We start from the raw sequence: 19,793 nt of genomic DNA, 5'->3' as shown, positions 1-19,793 counted from the left end.
CAGTAACCCCGCCTACTTTTCCACGTGACATATGACATCACTTACCCACCCATATCCACTCTGGAGCCCAGCAGCAGCCCGCAACCCTGCCCACTTTTGCTATGTGACTTGTGACGTCACCGTCCGCCCTGCACTCCGGAGCCCAGCAGCAGCAGCACCCGCAGGAGCAGCAGCACCACCAGGACACGAGCTGCCGTGCCTGAGCCTCATCGCTCAAGAAGGATATCCCGAAAGCCGGAGAAACGGAAGAGAACTCCCACCCCCCCCATCCCGCCTCTACACTCACGCACACAGCCATGGCAGACAACGCCGGCTTGGAAAATCACCGCATCAAGAGCTTTAAGAACAAGGGGCGCGATGTCGAGGTGAGCCGGCGAGTCCATTCGACGACCGTGGGTCATTTGGGTAGTTTTCGAGCGGGTCTCTTTGGGCCTCGCTCGGAGAAGGAGGAGGAACAGCAGCAGAAGCAGCACCAGGAGTAGCAGCCCGGCCCCGGCTACAGCTCCAAGTGAGCTAACCTTGGTTAGCATTTAAAGTCCGCTGTCAAAAGTCCTTGTTGGTTTACAATTTGGACATTTCCACGCATTTCTACCGAATAGGATTATCGTTGCTAAAATCGTAGTGTTGCTCTTGAGTGGATACGGCGACACGTTTGGGTGGAATTGATCAAATGTAGGCTTAACTATGGAGCTAGCTGTCAGTGGCGGCTAATTGCTGGCTAGTCGGCTGGACACCGGTGGCTTGCTCGAAGGGCGGGCCTGGGCCGGTGGAATGATCCTTATGATAGCCCTTTTATTCCATTCCGACCACTTTATTAAAATATTTGCATACATTTGTCGCAGGCGCTATTTGAACTGCGAACACTCTGTTGATTAAAAGCAAATCACAAGCGCCACTCCTGAGTTTGCCAGGTGAGCTAGCTAAAGCGAGCCTCGGGATTAAGCATTAATCACATGTGACGTTACGGTTACATTCACGCGCATGTTTCTCTGTATTCAACACTGTCAATGGTTATGGGTCAGATCTTATAAAGACGATTCCAATTATGTATCATTCTCATTGAAAATTTAAAAGATAAGATTCTAGATGGACTTTTTTTGTTATTTTCAAAAGGCTGAGAAAAGAATCAGACAATATATAGTCATGATGAACCTAAAATAATGATACAAAAGGACTCACTTTCACAAATAATGGTTAAAAAAAGAGCTAAAGAGATTTCGTAGCTGGTTGTCAGGTGATGTGATTTAAACATACACTTCACATGTTGAAATACTCAGGAATGAATAAATATAATAAAGGAAAGAATAGGAAATTATTAGACATGGCAGGTTACAGGAACATAAAGGGCGAACTAACTTTGGCGGAAGCAGGGAAAAATGTGTGCTTTGTGAATTTGAAATATCACCTTGCCTAACTAGAAGCTACTAATTTTAAGGCCCGACCGAATAATTATTCTGCCGATTAAATCGACCGTTGTTCTACTTGTAAAATAACCTATCTATCTTTTTTTCTTCTTTCTTTCAAATATCAGCATTGGTCTAAAAAAAATTCCATAACGTTCGGGCCCCAATAAATTAACACAATGTTTTCAAAGTAATTTGTAACGTGAACAGTTGCTATTTTTTGAAATTTTGATTTTAGTTCGTCTATTACTATCAGTAATGGTGTGTAGTGGTGAGGTTAATAATGCAAAAGCAGTGAAAGACTTAAAACAGCAGTTCCATGCTTTTAAGTAGTTCTAACAAATGTGTTTTTATATGATGACATTCATACAGGCATATGCAATTATTCTATGAGACAGCCAGTCAGCGACGGATACATACTGGGCATACAGCTAGCTCCTGTGTTCAAAACAGCAAGCCTTTCTTATGCTTTTCCAAGATAAAACTTAATTTGACAATAATGAATAGGATTCATCAAAAGTACAATCTTTGTAAAGAAATAGCACTATTCATCCCCACTGTTCTATTAGTAATCTTGAGATAATCCTTGTGCAGCACAGTGCGTATAAAACCCGTCTTCAACCAATCCACTCAGCTTCAAACTTCCAGTTCAATGTCCAGTCAGTGCTTGTTTTGAATCTGTTTGGGAGTCGGTGCAACGAGCACATGGCTGCTTTGGCAGATGGACTTTGCCAATGCATTCTTGATGCTATTTCAGGCATCCTAGCTTCTCTTGAACAGCATGTTTGCTTTACTCTTATGTTTTGGGGTCTTTGCACAACACTTCCTTGGAGTTTTATCTGTTTGTAGAATTGCGACAACAGGCCTGATCGACACAGCCCTGATTTAAGTAGATGACTCAGAATGACTATTATTGTCTTTAATTTGTTTATTTTAGGATGATCTGAACCCATATTTACATACACAATCTATGAGGTGGTTGTAGCACTCAAGTTTGAGTAACACTGATGTTTTTTTTTGTTTTTTTTTCTCAGAAGCTTTAAAAAATCCAAACATGCCAGAACAGTGGAACCGCTTAGGCTGACCATAATTAATTCTCGGAATGACCAGCCAACTGGAAATCCATCATTCTAGGTTCACAATTGTCACCATCACAATGCCACTGAAGGCTGGTCGGGCGAAGGAAAAATCTACAATTCCCATGCAGAGCCAATCTTTCACAGCATTTAACATTTCAATAATATCATAGCCTACAGAAATTCCAGAGCGACCGGCCATAACCAATTTTTAATGAGCTATCCATCCACGAATGCTGTGTAGTGTACAATCAGTAGTATCTATTACATTATATCCTGTTAATGTGAGTCTCTCAAATTTGCAAAATTCCCTTTCATCACTGATGCTGCCTCCCACTACAGCTTTTTAGGTGAACACTAGAGCACTTTTACTGACCATCCACAGTGACATCATTTACACCAGATCGACAGATCAATGCCCACCATCTCCGTAATTCGCTGTGCTATCTCCCCTACCCACTTCAACATGACTATGCAGTATGAATGTTTCCATTGGCAAAACAAAGTACTAACTCGAGGGTAAAACCTCTATTACCTGGTCAGCCCATAGTTCCAAGTGTGCTGAAGGCCGGCTTTGAAAATTGTCTTGCACGCCTTGGGAGCTTGTTGCGCTGCTAGTTGTTTTACAAATATGCAGAAGAAGTTAAATCTGGGACTACAAGAGCATTGTTTATAACTGGCTTTGCCGGACAAGGAAACAGTGCTGAGCTTCTAAAGATTCCAGAAGAATTAGTGTGTACTACACTAATATGTACAACTGTTGTACATGTGCTACTTTTCATTTCAACGCTCGAATTGAATGTTGTACTCATGCGCTTGCATTAAACCACTTACTGGGTCAATGCCACAATAACATCAGCTATTGTTTGTTTAAATGAGTGTGGCAAACCTAAGTATTTGTCAACCTCTGAAATGATCAGAAGGATCGCTACAATAGTTTGGATTTTATGAACAGTAACTAGCATGTTTGTCAGTAAGATTTACTAAGCGAGGTTTAACTCATAAAACTCAAAATATTGAAGCCGATGGTTCTAATATTTGCAGCGGGCATTTGATGTTGACATTAGTTTGTGATGTTCACATGAACCTTGAAGAATGATTGCAGTATTATGACAGACATGAAGCTATAGTCACGTGATTAGCATGTAGTGGGAAGTGGCTGCAAACAGATCTTTCAACAAAACGAAAACCAACTTTATGACTGTGTCAGTATTGGTATGCCTCAGAGATTTTCTGACGCCTCACGTCTGCAGCGACAGTTTGGAATGTAGTTAGGCATGACTGCAACTTAGCTCTGGTCGCCTTTTTATGTTATCCTTTAGCTCGCTAGATTCGCAGGTAGCGAGATTGAAATGTTTTCTCTACCAACTGGCGTCCCTACATTGTTAACGTCTGTCACCAGTCATACAAAGTGGAGTCACACCAACAGTTCCCATAGAAATAAAACACTGGTTTCACTTTACCTGTGCGTCCCACATCTCACGCAAAGGATCATGGGATATATGAATGAGATGGATAGAGTGCTTTATTTTCTCTTTAGTGCTATTCGAATGAGATGAAACTATTCCCCCTACCCCTGAATACAAAGTAGTACCCTACACTATTTCTAGGTCCTGGACAACCCAAGTTTCAAGCACAAGTCAACAACACAAATGATATAAACTACTGCTGGTTTCTGATTGGTTTGTCATCCACCCGCATGCTAACGTTACCTTACCTGTTGCTGTACCTCAGCTGTGGATGCAGTCTCATCATACGCCATAGTCTCCATGTTGCTGTCGGAGTTGGTTTCTTGCTGCCCAAACTCTCCTATGGTCTAAAAATGTGACCGCATGCAGTTAAATAGATTGAGCACACACTCACTCTCCTCCATTGTTGTTGTTTTTTGTCAGTGTTTTGTTGTTACTGATGAGTTCAAGGTGGTTCGGTCTTCTCAGTTTCTTGTGTTTATCAGTTTTAAAGTGGGGGAAAAATCGATCAAAGAGAACTTTGGGTCGTGACACTGACGCATGAATTGTTTTTCATTGTCCACTTATTCCCATCAATTAATTTTCGTCTCATTATGTGTTGGCCAGCAGTGGTTTGTGGGGCGACACCTTTGTAGCCTCCAGAGTTTCGACTGTGAGGACGTTATGCAAGAGGCTATTTGGGAAGGCAACATGAACCCTTTGAAAGAGTCACAAGATCTCAAACGGCAAACGTCAACAGAGGCTCAAATACAGCAATTACTCCAACTGGTCTCTCCTCACTTCTGTGCTATAATGAGCGCTGACTCCAAGGTTTTTGTTTGTTCACTGATAATTATAAACATTGACTCACAAGAATCCTAAATCGATGCAGTTTATCCACATTCACTTTTGTTAGCATCAATTAAATGATATTCCTTTAGATGGCTGAAGGTATAATAAACCAGGAGCTGAACTTGTAAGTCTTGGCCTCATGTAAGTGTAGCCACTTTGTGTTCAATTATAAAAGTCCACATTTCACAATGAGTAGTTAACCTTGTGAGCTAATTAATCGTTATCCTCTTTGTAATCCTGGTTTCTGTGACATTTTTGATGTAATAGTGGTGCAGAGCGCTTCTTTTCCAGTTGAACTCACTTTTTGGGGCAAGTTATCCAAATGAAAGCGCTATATAATTAAAGATGTATTAACTGTTACCCCCCCCCCCCCCCCCTCTCTTACAGACTATGCGAAGGCATCGGAATGAGGTGACAGTGGAGTTGAGAAAGGTGAGGTGCAACACACACACACACACACACACACACACACACACACACACACACACACACACACACCACCACCAAATAAGGTAAATGGGTATCTTTACACAAACATCTCCAAGGTGCTTTCTAAAGCCCATATGCCACTGAGCTGCGAGTGTTTGCATACATAGCAAATATTGGTATTTTGTCAGGGTTCCAAAAAGTTTGAAATTTTTTTCAAAGTGTTTTCTCGACGACTATTAAAACTGTCGTGAAACATCTTTGCGACCGTTTCAACATTGAGGTTGTGCACGAACCCTTGCTAACCTTTGTTGCTCAGTGAAATACATGCTTCATAGTAATTGGTACGGCAACACCGATGTCGGCGCATGTGTCGAGCTCATCAGTAAGAAGCCTCGCGTTAATGCGCCTATCACTTTAAGAAAGTCATGTGAATGATGCAGCCCCCGTAATGCCTGTCACTGACACGCCGAACTTTATAAGGAAGTGCATCTATCAACGGATTGCAGCTCTGCCAAAAGAATCAGTCATTTCGTGAAGAATCTTTCTTCCCTTCCATCCACTGTAATAGGGAGTCCCTCAGAAGAAGTAACTTGAATGGTTACTACCCTGTGGGGCCATTTTGATTCCCAAAGTAGCAAAGAAGTTGTTTTCATTTTTGTTTCATCCTGTTCCTCGCAGTGTCTGCTAGATCTATCAAGATTAAAATCCATTTCAAAGTAAGTCTTAGTTTGAATGAAATATTTTTGGAAGATTAAATGTCACATTTATTCCTCTGAGCTGGCTCTCTTACATTATAAAAGAACATCAGCATTAGGGCTGACGCACAGTGCGGTTCACAAATACATCTGGAACAAAGACAGATATTTTGCAACGTCCTCATGATTGCTTTATTAATAACAAAAATATATTTCAATACATTTTATGAGGCAGGTTTTTTTTAAACATCAAGCTGTCATGCATCAGATCAGCCAATTTAGAATTTTTTTTTTTTATGAACCATCCCAATTTTGTACCAAACTGAAAGGTTTGCAAAGAAAATGTTTAGATGTAATATATTTAATTAGTTTAATACATTTATTATATAGTTTTTAGCCACGACAATTTCATCAATGACTTAATCGTTTTCCAAAGCAAGAGAAATTGCTGTCAAACACAGTCACCTGATTGCCAAAACACTTTTATTTTTTTTATTTTTATTTTTTTAAATCAACGCATTTCTTGCAATGCAAAGATGTGCAAGATCCAGAAGGTCTCTCTGTATGGAGCAACACAGTACTAACACAATATCAAGACAATTATCCCAACGTACCGCAAGACTTCATGAGCCTCTAAATCTACAATTTGTTAGCATTTCCATTTAAAAAAAATTTTTTTTTAAATATTTTTATATTTTTACCTTAAGACATGGAAATAAGAATGATCAGCTCTCGTTTCAAACTATTCCTATTGTAAAAGCTTTATTAACTTTACTTTAGCTTTTTAACTTTCATTTCCACATGTAGTGTGGACCATGATGGTGTGTGCTTTTGTTGAAGTCTGTATTTTCATTCAAAATATTTTGTCAACAATATCAGGGTAAACACACGCTTCCGGACTTTATGTAGTATATAGAATAGATGAGCACAGGATGCGCTAACAACAGTCTATATGAAACGCTGTGTTGTCAATGCACGCTAAGGTTAAGACAGGCCAAATTGCAAACACTCTACTTGAACCACATCAACATGTTTTGGTACAGCAGTGTGTGGGCGCTCTGTTTAATTGCAGTACAAAATAAATGGCAGCGGGAGTTTGTGTCAGTAAGCACTTGTACGATTAGCGGGCGTATGGGGCTCGCGGGTAAAAAGCAGCAACGTTAGCACGTCATGGCCGAGCAGTGCTGAGTTGCTTTGGCGTCTAGCACATTCCACAGAGCTGGATCGGGTCAGGACCAAAACAGTGCAGTAGGCTGATTAGTCATCGCTGACGCACAGCGGCGTGATGCACAAGAATGTAGGCCAAGGGAATCTCTTCGAGAGAGGGAGAGAGAACGAGAGAGAGAGAGAGAGAGAGCACATTCACAGTCTATGTGTCTCAACTCCCTGTCAGTAAGGATGCAGGCTCATATTTTTGGAACTATTAACTTTGAAGTCTCTTGTACCCCCCTTAGAAACAAAAGGAATACTTTCATGAGGATGGCCTGCATTCACTGGGCTTTAAGAATTCATGAATGCATTAACGCCTTCCGCCCCCACTCATCTTTTCATGACTTCTGTCTCGTTCCCAGAACAAACGAGACGAGCACCTACTGAAGAAGAGAAACGTCCCACAGGAGGAGAGTCTGGAGGACTCTGACGTCGACTCAGACTTCAAAGGGGTAAATAGTGGTCTATTGTCCTGCATTGTCTCCTGGAGCAATTGAGGCAAATGGACTGCACTAATTGATTCAGTGTCTACCAGTTTGCTGTCCAAAGATAAATATTAAGGACTGTGACATATTTCTACACCATACAAAAAAGGAAACAGTGGTTTACAACATACACATTGCTTTCATTACCCCATTAAAAAAAAAAAAAAAAAACTTTTGAATGATTTTAAAATATTCGTCGACAACTGTGCTCACCCACCAATCAAGACATTTTTTTTCTTCTGATTCACATATATATTTCAAGCTGAAGCAGATGACTAAAAGTTGAACGCCAGCAGTCCAAATTAAAATTTTAAAGGGTTGAATTGCTTTAGAAACTTAAAAAAAAAAATCTCCCTAAAAACAAATGGCAATATTTGTTTAGCTTGGCCATTCTATATTTCATATATCAACAAATTGCCCGGCTCAAGCCATGCATCTGCGCCAGGGATTCCCCCCAAAACAAAAAGACAAAAATATCAAAACAGGTGCCTGATGGCTTTGAAAGCTAAGCTAGACATTTTTAGACAAATCTGGAAAGTAGAAAAACATGCATGATCCGAAAGAAATTCTATAAACTGTTGCGATGACTAAGCGGTTTTACATTTTGCACTCAAGCGACGACCCCCTCTGAAGCTGCATTTTCTTGACCTGACATTTACGCTTTAAAAAGCATGGGAATCATTTGACCTTGATGTTTTGGAATATAGCCTTAACCCAAATTTTTGAGCGTCAACATCCCTGCGCTAGTATCTCATTTTGTCCTCCTTTTTTCTTTTGCAGCAAAATGTTACACTTGATGCCATCTTACTGGTAAGAGCTGCCTTAATGTTTTCGCAAATATACACGTGAGACGCCTTAGCTGTTTGTCAGTCATGCCCGGCTTCTTTTCTCTCGCTTGCAGAATGCCACCAGTGACAACGCGGTTATCCAGCTCAGCGCCGTGCAGGCGGCCAGGTGACAAATTCCCACACGCACTCTCATTTACCCACACACAGAAGTGCCAATGCATGTTGTGACCCCCAGTTCATTTTTAACATGAGCGTGTTTCTCATCTGTCAGAAAATTGCTCTCCAGCGACAGAAACCCCCCAATTGACGACTTAATAAAGTCTGGTATCCTGCCTGCTTTAGTCAATTGCCTGGAACGAGACGACAAGTGAGTTTGAAACACAGTGTTGGTGTGCATCTGTGTGAGTGTTGAGGAAATGCAGCAGCCAGTTGGCAGGACCGGGCCAAATATAACAGCATTCTTGCCTTTCGGAGGTCCGGAATTCCCGGGACCCCGTGTTCACCGTGGATGAGCGGATGAATAACTGGATTGAAGGAATTTGGAGGAGGAGTGACTAGTGTCATGTTAACACGAAGTACCCGTTGGTGTTACATTCGACAGACCAGTGATTCTCAAATAGTGCCCCCCCCCCTCCCCGTGTGTGACCCTAGGGATCATATGAATTAGTTAACTATGTTTTGCAGAGGTGTACTTATTGCAGTTTTATAGACAATTGATACGCTTTCTTGCTATTGTGGCGAGTTGGAGGGGGCAAGAAATATTTGGTCCTCCCTTGGAGGAGCATAGCAGAAAATATTTGAGAAGCACTGCTTTAGACAATGCTTGTTTGCATATCACGTCACTCCTTTGGGATGCTTGTCCGCCTTTTATCACCCCCTCCTCCTGTTTCCCAAATGACAAAATAAGTGTTTCTGTTGCTGTCCCACAGCCCCTCTCTTCAGTTCGAGGCAGCTTGGGCCCTGACCAACATTGCCTCTGGGACGTCAGCGCAGACTCAAGCTGTGGTTGAATCCAGTAAGTTGACCTGACCACCCCTCAGTGTTCCCCAGCTATTTGTGTTTGCGGCAGACTGCCCAGCAATCATACATTTTGTTTTAGTGTTATCTTATCTAGACTTAAGAATTTGCTCAACAAAACCTCTTCACAGGCAACTAACAGAGCACATATAACAACATAAAACAGCTTGCAGGTTGTAGTTGATGATCATGTTAATGTAAACAAAGTCTAGCAACACTCAGCAATTACTTTACAATGCAAGTAATACAGGTTTACTGATTCCACTAGTCACTGGTGGACTAGTTAAGGTTGCAATTGAAGTCTGGCAAAATATTGGGGTGAATCCTCTGAAGTTCTGTTTCTATGGAAATGTTGCATAGAGCTGTGTAATGGTGCCTAAAAGACTAATGCCGTAGTGGTCTTAGCATAGACCGCAGGTCACAAACATTTTTGGAACTACAGTGGGATGGAAGAGTACTGTACGTGAACCCTTTGGACTTTCTCAACGTTCTGTAAAAAAAAAAAAATGCTAATAAAAAGTAGTCTGATCATCTAAATAAGAAAAATAAACAGACCACTTCAACAAGCAATTGTATTTTATTTTTCATAGAACATAACATGTAAATAGGAATGGGAAATGTAAATGTATTTAATAACTGATTGACCATCTTTTGTACACACGGCCTCAAAACGGCTTTCTTGTAGATGTTGATCGGGCCTGCACAATCAGGATGAATGAATGAATATTGGACCATTTCTTTTTATAAAGCTGTTGCAGTTCAGCAATATTCCTGGAAATTCTGGTATGAATAACTTTCTTGAGATCATTACATAGCCTCGCAATCAGATTGCGTTCAAAACTTTTTCTGATATACTCTGAAATGTGTATTATCTTCTGAAGCCCCTCTGTTGTTGATTGCCTCCTGTGTTTTGGATCATTGCCCTTAGCAGTTTCAACTGCCTCACTACAAATTATCTTTATAAACTTGTGACTTTATTTTTTCTATTGATAATAGTTGTCCGGGCCCTAAGTTAGCAAAGCATGACCACACCATGATGTTCCTGCCGGAATGCTTTATTGTCATGTATGGATGTTGGTGTGATGTACCATTTTCCTCCCCCCACACATGGCATTCTGTGTTCTTCCAAACAATTCAACTTAGGTTTCATCTGTCTGCAAGCATATTTTGGCTTTCTCTTTGGTGTTCTCCTATCAACCCCATTTTTGTTTCATTTTGTCGTACGGTAGATTTGTCCACAATGGTGGTGGCATGTGCCAGTTGTCCTCAACTGACTATTTTTGTTTTTTTTCACCATATTGGGCTTTCTGTGATCTGCTCTTGCAATCTTAATTAGAAGGGCCACTTCTCCATGTTGAATTTCTCTAACCATGGATTGATGAACTTGAAGATGTTTAGTTTCGAAGTCCTGACCTCAACTGGTTGGTTCATCATCATAGCTTGTCACGCCAAACAGCCAACCATTCTAGGGTGTTCTGAGGATATGCTCGGTAATCTGGGCGCCCTCTCCAGATTATTGCGAAAGATCAGTGGGCCGAGGGTTTCCTTTTTCCACCCACAAGATCGCAATTGGTTGGACTGTTTTGGCGTGTAATGTTAGGATTGGTCTCCTTACGGATTAACAGGGTCAAGACAAAGGGTCAGTTCCTAACTTGACCCCAACTGGTTGGGTTGAATGAGGTGCTCTGGCATGACCTCAAGAGAGCTATTCACACAAGACCTCCCAGGAATTTTGCTCAACTCTTATGCACTGTTATGTAAAGAGCAATGGTCCCAAATCCATCCTGATTGTTGTGCATGTCTGATCTGCAACTACAGAACCATTTGGTTGAGGTTATTGCTGCCGAAGCGTTCGCTCACTTTTTCCTCACTACCCTGATGAAGGGAATCGATAAAAATCTGCATATGAAATTCTTTGTAAAATATTAATTTAAGTGGATTCTGTTTCGTCTTGTGACTTAGATGATCAAACCACATTCTATCATTAAATACGCATAAAATAAAATAAAAAAAACGCCAATGCTTTCACCCACAATGGATAAACATATAAATACCAATGCTTTATTTTCTATTTATTTCCAAAGATCACTTAAACAATTTACAATACAAACAATATTGCTAGGTAATCACAATGCCCCATCACTGGGATGCTATTTTCACAACAGGCTGATGAGCTACTTCTGTGGTTCTTTGGGACTTTTATGTACACCTTATTTCAGAGAAAAGATGAGGTCACAGAATTCTGCAAAATAAATTAACTGATTGTTGTGTCTCTCCCTAGTATTTCTTTCTGCTTGATTTTGCTCTTTTGATTTTGGCTGCTGCACTATGTGGTTAATGTTTTGTCATTGAGTGCTCAAGGATGATGCTTGTGTGTCTTCAGATGCAGTGCCGCTGTTCCTGCGACTGCTCCGCTCGCCTCATCAGAACGTATGTGAACAAGCTGTTTGGGCTTTGGGAAACATTATAGGTCAGTAGACTGTGTGCACTTGTGCAAATATTAATATCAACTCTTGTATTTGAGTATTTTTGTTGTTGTACTCATTCACAATTTAGTACTGTAAATGTTTTTTAATCCCAATTCTATTACCGTATTTTTCGCACCATATGGGGCTTCAGCTTGAAAGGCGCAGACTCAATTGCAGGGTCTATTTTGTATTTATGCATAGCAGGGTAAACAAAACAAAAAACGTCACGGGAGCAAGACAGTGAGTTCAGTTGTACTTTATTCTACTGTTTGATCAGGTACTCTACTGTACTCACATTATTGTTACTCGTTATTCACACGCAAATCCGTCCAAGTCCTCATCTTCTGTATCCAAATGAAACAGTTGGGCAAGTTTGCCATTAAACATGCCAAGTTCCCTCTCGTCATTGTCTCGTTGTTGTCACGTTGCTCTTCTGCAATGATCCTGGCTTTCCAGAAAGCTCTAATTGTGCCTCGTAAGTATGTCTCTTTGTCTGTGCCATTTTAGAGGGTCCTAATGCTGTTTTCTTTGCACAAACGAGATTATTTATTTATCAATGGCGGCGGGGGTACGTACTCGTGTCACGTGAAGTCCTCTGATTGGTTTATCGCCTCGATCTATGTAAAACGTAATGTCCTCTGATTGGTTTATCGGGTCTTCATAATTCGCCTGTACATTGCGGAAGCCACACAAAACAACTTTACAGATTTTGGAATTCGATCCACACAAAAGGCACATCTTATTAAAAGGCGCACCTTCGTTTTTTGGAGAAAATTAAAGGCTTTTAAGTGCGCCTTATGGTGCGGAAAATACGGTACTAAAATAATTACCGCTTCATGTAAAAATATGGAGTTGTATACTTTTCATTGGAAAATAGAAACTTCTTTCTCGTGCCTGAATACCTTGAGTTGTACTTTTTGCCGGTCCAGGTGACGGGCCACAGTGCAGGGATTATGTTATCTCCCTGGGCGTGGTCAAGCCACTGCTCTCCTTCATTGACCCCTCCATCCCCATCACCTTCCTGCGCAACGTCACGTGGGTCATCGTCAACCTGTGCCGCAATAAGGACCCGCCCCCGCCCATGGAGACAGTGCAAGAGGTAAAATGCTTGAATGAGCCAGAGATTGTCTGTCTTGTCCCACCACAGGGGATGTTTTTTGAAACATTGTAGCCTGGCACTTGACAGCTACTTCATCTTTGTTGTTTTCTTCTCCTGACTCTGCATCGTTTTGACTTCATATTTTGATGCAAAAACCCCTCCTCCCTCGTCCAGCCGTCATCTAAACTGCTCTTCTCTCTCTCCCACACAGATTTTGCCTGCCCTCTGTGTGCTAATCCATCACACAGATATAAATGTAAGTATCAAACAAAAGGTAGTTCCATTCCATAATCCTGATTGTATCACATTCCCGGATTTTCAATTGTTCGGTGATATGAGCTGTGATTTATCTTTGGTGATTTCTTTTTTTCATCAAATTTTTCTTTGTCTGACCTATGAGTTCAAACTTGATATGAACATAGTAGCAGTGAACTCCATTTCAGTCCCTTTGTAGTAGCAGCACTTTGGCAAAGGTTTAAAAAAAAAAAAAAAAAACTCAAGACTACTTAATGCCACTCCAAGTTAAAATTGATTGTCAAAATTAACATAAAATACACCTTGTATATTTAAAGCCACTGTGGATTGGCTTTTTTGTAAGGTAGCGTAATGCTAACCAAAATTTCTATCTTTGTTGCCATGCTTTTAACCGTACAACAACAACAACAACAAGAAATCTGTTCAGAAATTCACACTGATGCCCGTGCACTACTTTGCGAGTGAGCGTGGTCGTAGAGGAGTGCGCTCCGCTCCCATTAATTTCTGAATGCAGCTAGCATTGGCACAAAGTGTCTCCAGGCTGAGCACTGAGTGGCACTTCGATTTTGGTGCACTGAATTTCCGAAAGGCAAAATCGAGCAACCTACTGAATTTTCCAACGGCCACACCTGAACTTGTGTACGCTCAGTATGAATTTCCAAATGCCCATAGTGAAAACAAACTGTGCAACTACATTAACAATTATTAAATTTTATTTTTATTTATAATTAATTATTAAGCATTACTCACATTTATATGCGATATCCTTTATCCTCTGCATATAACGACTAATATTAGTGCTGCCCTAATGAGCTAAGGGAGGTGAGTTCAAGGCAGGTGAGTTCAAGGCAGGATACGTCCAGCTGCGATATGATTGGCTGTTGCAATCAGGAAGGACTGCATGTGCTTAGAACTCAGGTTTAATCCATAAAGCTGGTAGAAGCAATACGTATATTCCATCTGTCTGTCTTTTACTGCCTCCGTGTGGCCAATCCAGACTAGAAAGAGAAGCATTCAGTTGATGCAATGTGACAAAAACTGTTTCATACTTTTTTTTTTCTATTGATGTCATTCATTTGTTTTTATTACAATAAATGACGTTCAATTAAATGAAAAAAAGTTTATTGACATGAGTATTTTGATTTGAGATGATGCTCACGGGACAAATAAAACTTGCATGTTAAGGCACTACTCGAGAACCTGTGTGTGCATATGTGTGTTTATACACATACAGTGTAAGAATATACTATGAGGACATTTTGAACAAGTTCAACATTTCTTCAAAGACTCTGAACAATTTTACAACCTTTTACGAACCCTGACGAAAACGCAACAATTGCGGTGTTCGCAAGCAATCACAATCAATCACCGCTCAGTGAGACACCAGTTTAAGGAATGGTTCAAATCGAGAGGGTATGATGCAGTGAGTTTCTTGTTACAAGGAGAGTCATTTTACAATACGAATTGACTTCAAAGAGATTATTGAGTATTTGTGGCTTTTGTCAAATTTTTTAACTAGTACCAACATGTAAAAGTTCTCTCAAGCCTAAACTATTCAGGTTAATTCAACTCTCAAAGAAACATGTCACGATTAACTTCAAAACAATTTAGACCAATTCGCTTTATAACTTTAAGGAGTTCTGAATAGTCGATAGGTGTGCAAGGGTCAATTTCCAACACAATGCGTTTTTCGATCGTCCAGTCCGCCGAGTTCAGCAGACTTGCTGGGTGTGCACCTGGCATAATGTGTTGACATTTTGTCCATTTAGATCCTTGTTGACACAGTGTGGGCGTTGTCCTACCTAACGGACGGTGGCAATGAGCAGATCCAGATGGTTATTGACTCTGGTGTCGTTCCACTTCTTGTGCCTCTCCTCAGCCACCAGGAAGTGAAAGTGCAGGTGAGACTCCAGACTCAAATGAATGAATGAATCAATCTGTTTGATAATGTGATACCTAAATATTGCCTTTGCTATGTCTCAACATGTAGACTGCAGCTCTGCGAGCAGTGGGAAATATCGTAACCGGCACTGACGAGCAGACGCAAGTCGTTCTCAACTGCGAGGTCCTCAGATACTTCCCCAACTTGCTCACACACCCTAAAGAAAAGATCAATAAGGTACCACAAGCACGGGACACAACAGATATGAGCTTTACCTTCACATGAAGGATTGTTATTGAACCACCATGCAATCTGCTCTGGATCGCACGTTTGACCTCAGTTAGTTGATTTTCAAAAACTGTTCCAGATCACAATACTCTGTTTAGACTTGAGGGACTGCATAAATCGTATTATTTTAAAGAACGTTTTGACTAGACTTCCACTTCAAGTATTGGAATCCTTGTGGAATCAAATACAATACAATACAATACAGCTCTTTAAAGGAACTGTCCGTCTATGCTTTTTTTTTTTTTTTTTTTAAACTATCCACAGTTATCTTTATAGGCACATATATGGTTATATTACTGTTGGCACAATAACAATCAAATTTCTTATAAAATATTGTTTTTTTGGTGGCTCTTTTTCTAAATCAGAAGTAAGACGCCCAGTTCACTAAAACCCCAGTTCACTAAAACTCGTAGGTACACCTTGAGGTGCGTTCAATTACCACAAGCAAAGTAAGACGTCTCAAAAATATTTGGGGGAAAAGAAAAAAAAAAAAAACTCATTCAAAGCACCAAAGAGGAACGACTTGTATGTGGCAATGTTTTATAATAGCCACTGAATCAAGGCCATACTCAATAAAGGACTTGGGATGACACCAATTTTATAAATAACTCAAAATGGCAGTCACATGCTCCGTGGTATGTAGTTCTTGTGTATAATGTATGAAGGATTGTTTGAACTTAAAATTGCTCTTGTTTTTTTTTTGTATGTGATTTGTAGGAAGCAGTGTGGTTCTTGTCCAACATTACAGCTGGGAACCAGCAACAGGTCCAAGCTGTGATCGATGCTGGACTCATCCCCATGATCATTCACCAACTTGCCAAGGTCTCCTTTTTTTTTTTTCTTCCATATTCCTTCAGGGATTATAGTATTATTGCTATATTGTACCACGATGTGCCGACTGGGCCCTACAGCCTGTGTGATAGGAATAACCTTGTCACGTACGTCTTAGTGACAGCCTGACTCTCCACAGGGGGACTTTGGCACTCAGAAGGAAGCTGCGTGGGCCATCAGCAACCTCACGATCAGTGGAAGGAAAGACCAGGTGAGTTGTTTTGAGAGAGGCGTGCACGTACAGTGATAGTAATTCTGAATTATGAATTTTAATTTGAGTCTATAACCAAGCTTTTAACTCAGTTTGACTGTATTTTTTAATAAATCATTGTTCAAGGAGCACATTATAGGTGATGTTGATTGATCTTCCACTCTTGTAAGCAAATAAGTTGTGAATATTATGTGTTTTGTGTAGGTGGAGTACCTGGTGGAGAAGAATGTCATCCCTCCATTCTGTAACTTGATGTTGGTGAAGGACCCCCAGGTTGTGCAGGTTGTTCTGGACGGCCTCAAGAACATCCTCATCATGGCGGGCGACGAAGCCAGCACCATCGCCGAGATCATCGAAGAGTGTGGTGGTGCGTGGTGTGCCGCGGCATTTTGTTTTGTGTTACTTTGCTATTTTTTTAGCCCTACATCCCCCTTTCTCTCTCAATTTCTCAGGTTTGGAGAAGATCGAAAGCTTGCAGCAACATGAAAACGAGGACATCTACAAACTAGCCTTCGAGATTATTGATCAGTACTTTTCAGGAGATGACGTAAGTTCACGCAAAGTCACCGGAATCCACAGATATAAGACACTATTCCCCCAGTGCCACAGTCCTGAAACCTAATACTAGATCTAGTCGTTGTTTCTAATACCGCTAGTTGTGAAGGCAGGATGCTGCTCAGTTCGCCATTGACGTAAAATGTGCAACATCGTGTCGCAGTGGTGTTTAACTCACCAGTGAATGAGTGATGAGAAAACTCCACCTCTTGGTCATCCACTGTACTTTTTCAATGACTGTTTTTATTTTTTATATGGTCTACCCTGCAATATAATATGGCCCACGTAGTCTAATCTTGAAATCAACAACAGAAATATTCCGTTCAATACGCCCAGACTGCACAAGTAGTTATTGCGCTGTCATAGCAAACCAAATCAAAATACTTCCAGACTGCCAATATTATCCCTTGCGTTTTACATTATCCACTAATAGTGTTAATATTCCCAAGGGTAATTTAGTTCTCTTTTACTATGTTGTATGGAAGCAATGTCATCGGGCAGCACCGTTTGTATAAGTTTCTGATGATCGATTCTTATTCCAATCACGTCGAAGTTCACCGTGGGTCTCCCCTACCCCTTTTAGATCGATGAAGATTCCAGCTTGATCCCGGAAAGCACTCAAGGAGGAACCTTCAACTTTGACCCTCCTTCCAACATGCAGGCAAAGGAGTTTAATTTCTGAAAAGAGAAGGAAAAAAAACAAAAGCCAGGATATTTGCTTCAACCAGCTGCACGGGTACTCTATAATCTCCACCCCCTCCCCATGATGACATGCATCCATTTCGCCTCAAATCTGGCACCCCGATATGGAAAGATTGACTTCAACGTGGATACTCACAGTCACTGATGGATTTATGGCCCCCACCACCACCTCTGCACTGTGGGGGTTGCATTTAGCATTTTTTGTAATGGTCACTCCTTGCCACCATCTGCCAGCCTGCATCCCAAGAAGGATTTTTGCTTCGACATATCACAACAACGCAGAAAACGGGAAGGCCAAAACAGCATCGTCAGTGGCAACGTTTGATCGCCAAAATGTACACTAGCACATTTAAGTTGGTCGTCTCCCTCACTGACACACAATTAGTGCGCACACTTCTTTTGGAAGCCGTCATATCACAAATGGGAGAGAAATACTGCTGTTTTGTTTTTATTGCCCTCCTTTTGTCTCACACAAACACACACTTGGTGTACAAACACACCCACTATTCAGGTCAAAAGGTTTAACCCCCAGGCACCTAGCCCACCCCTCCAAGTAATGATTAGCCATAATTAACCACGGATATATCACCTCACCTTCGCTCCCCACTCCACTGAGCGTGAAAGGGCTCCAATGGTGGCAGACAGACTTGACCGGACGGACTTCATGATGTCACTTTTTTTTTTTTAATGTGACTTTAATTGAATTATTCAGCGGCGTGTACTAAAGCCCTTTTCCACAAAAGTGAAGTAACTGCCATCATTTTTATTTTTTCTTGTTTAATTAAAACTGAACTAGCTGCTAAGAAGGACTTGGCAGAGTAAGAAAAGAGGTAACTGGGAAGGAAGTGCAGAAACCTTCTGTGACCACTGTAGCGTCTCCTCCCGCCGACTGGTCTGCACTGGACGTCCTATTTGCTCATGATTCCCCTGTAATGTGAAATTCAAAGTTGTTGGTGGTGGGGGCCACAGGGGAGGTGGGGATTATATCACAATTTGCTAAATCTGGGCTGAATTGAATATTTGGTATATATGAATTGAATTTTATTTCTTATTATTTTTTTCTTGTAAGTTTCAGTTCATGATGTGGTTACTTCTGGTTGGATCTTCCAATTGCGTTTTGTTTGGAGCTTCACCATATTTTAATCTTATGAGTATAGGGCGGACTGCTAAAACCACTGGAGAAAAGGAAAATTTTGAGGAAAAAGTCACCCGAATCACAAGAAATGGGAGTTGAGAGAAAAAAAAGCTACAAGAAAAAAAGTTGGAACATCACGAGAAAAGAAAGAAAAAAAAACGTGTAAAGTTTCACATTAAGTTAAAATGTTATGCGGAAAAAGTTGTACAAATTTTGTAGTGGTGCATTTTGTGGTACTTTTTACTAGTAAAATTGTCTTTATTCTCATAGCTTTTAGCATTACGTTTTTCTTGTTTGAGGACAATTGTTTTGCCCACAAAATATTTTTAGGTTTAAATTTATGAGCAGAAAAGTAAATATGACAAATAACACTTGTGAAATGTGGATTTCTTAATCTGACGACTATTCTACTAAAGTCCTGACTTAAACAATGAGGTGATGCTGTTAAATTGGAAAAAAATTAGGATGAAGATATAATTGAGTTTGTTATTGTGATAAAAGTCCTATTTTTTTCATATTACAACTTTTTCATATCAAAATTCTGTCATATTCTCTTAATACAAAAATTACAACATTTTTGTAATTGTCTTCCTGGTATGATAACATTGTAGCTTCTAAAAGAATGTAAAATTATCCAAAATGTATTCTGAAGAAAATGTTATGCTGGGGTAATAGAGTAAAAATGCTACGTGGGGAAAAAAAAAGCAAATTTATTTTTACTACGTTGAACTTTTTCAAAAAGCTGTTTTTCATAGCGTTGCGAGTTTTTCCGTATAACATTCCATTTGGAGAATAAAGTTGCAATATTAGAAAACAAAAGAAAAGTAAAGCGGTACTAGAAGTAGTCTGAATGTAGTATTGGGGAAAATTGGTGAAGTGACACAACCAAAAAAAAAAAAAAAAGTATATTTTGCAATATTATGAGGGGGGGGTCACAAGAAATGTTAGTTTATGTTAAAAGAAAA

The 19,793-nt window shown here is 40.4% G+C and overlaps 1 protein-coding gene across 1 annotated transcript; it reads left to right on the top strand.

Moving 5' to 3' along the window:
- The first annotated feature begins 75 nt into the window (after positions 1–75).
- Positions 76–19,793, top strand: kpna3 (karyopherin alpha 3 (importin alpha 4)). The gene is made up of 17 exons (XM_085920068.1): positions 76–365; positions 5,167–5,211; positions 7,475–7,564; positions 8,378–8,407; positions 8,499–8,551; positions 8,657–8,752; positions 9,315–9,400; positions 11,786–11,872; positions 12,800–12,969; positions 13,181–13,225; positions 14,994–15,125; positions 15,215–15,343; positions 16,112–16,216; positions 16,365–16,436; positions 16,641–16,803; positions 16,889–16,983; positions 17,575–19,793. The coding sequence occupies exons 1-17, from the start codon at positions 297–299 to the stop codon at positions 17,671–17,673; spliced, it is 1,566 nt and encodes a 521-aa protein (XP_085776194.1). The 5' UTR covers positions 76–296; the 3' UTR covers positions 17,674–19,793.

Source organism: Syngnathus leptorhynchus, chromosome 9, assembly GCF_054491065.1.
Source record: "Syngnathus leptorhynchus isolate UIUO chromosome 9, UIUO_Slep, whole genome shotgun sequence".
NCBI lineage: Eukaryota > Metazoa > Chordata > Actinopteri > Syngnathiformes > Syngnathidae > Syngnathus > Syngnathus leptorhynchus.
This window is presented reverse-complemented; position numbering and strand designations above follow the sequence as displayed.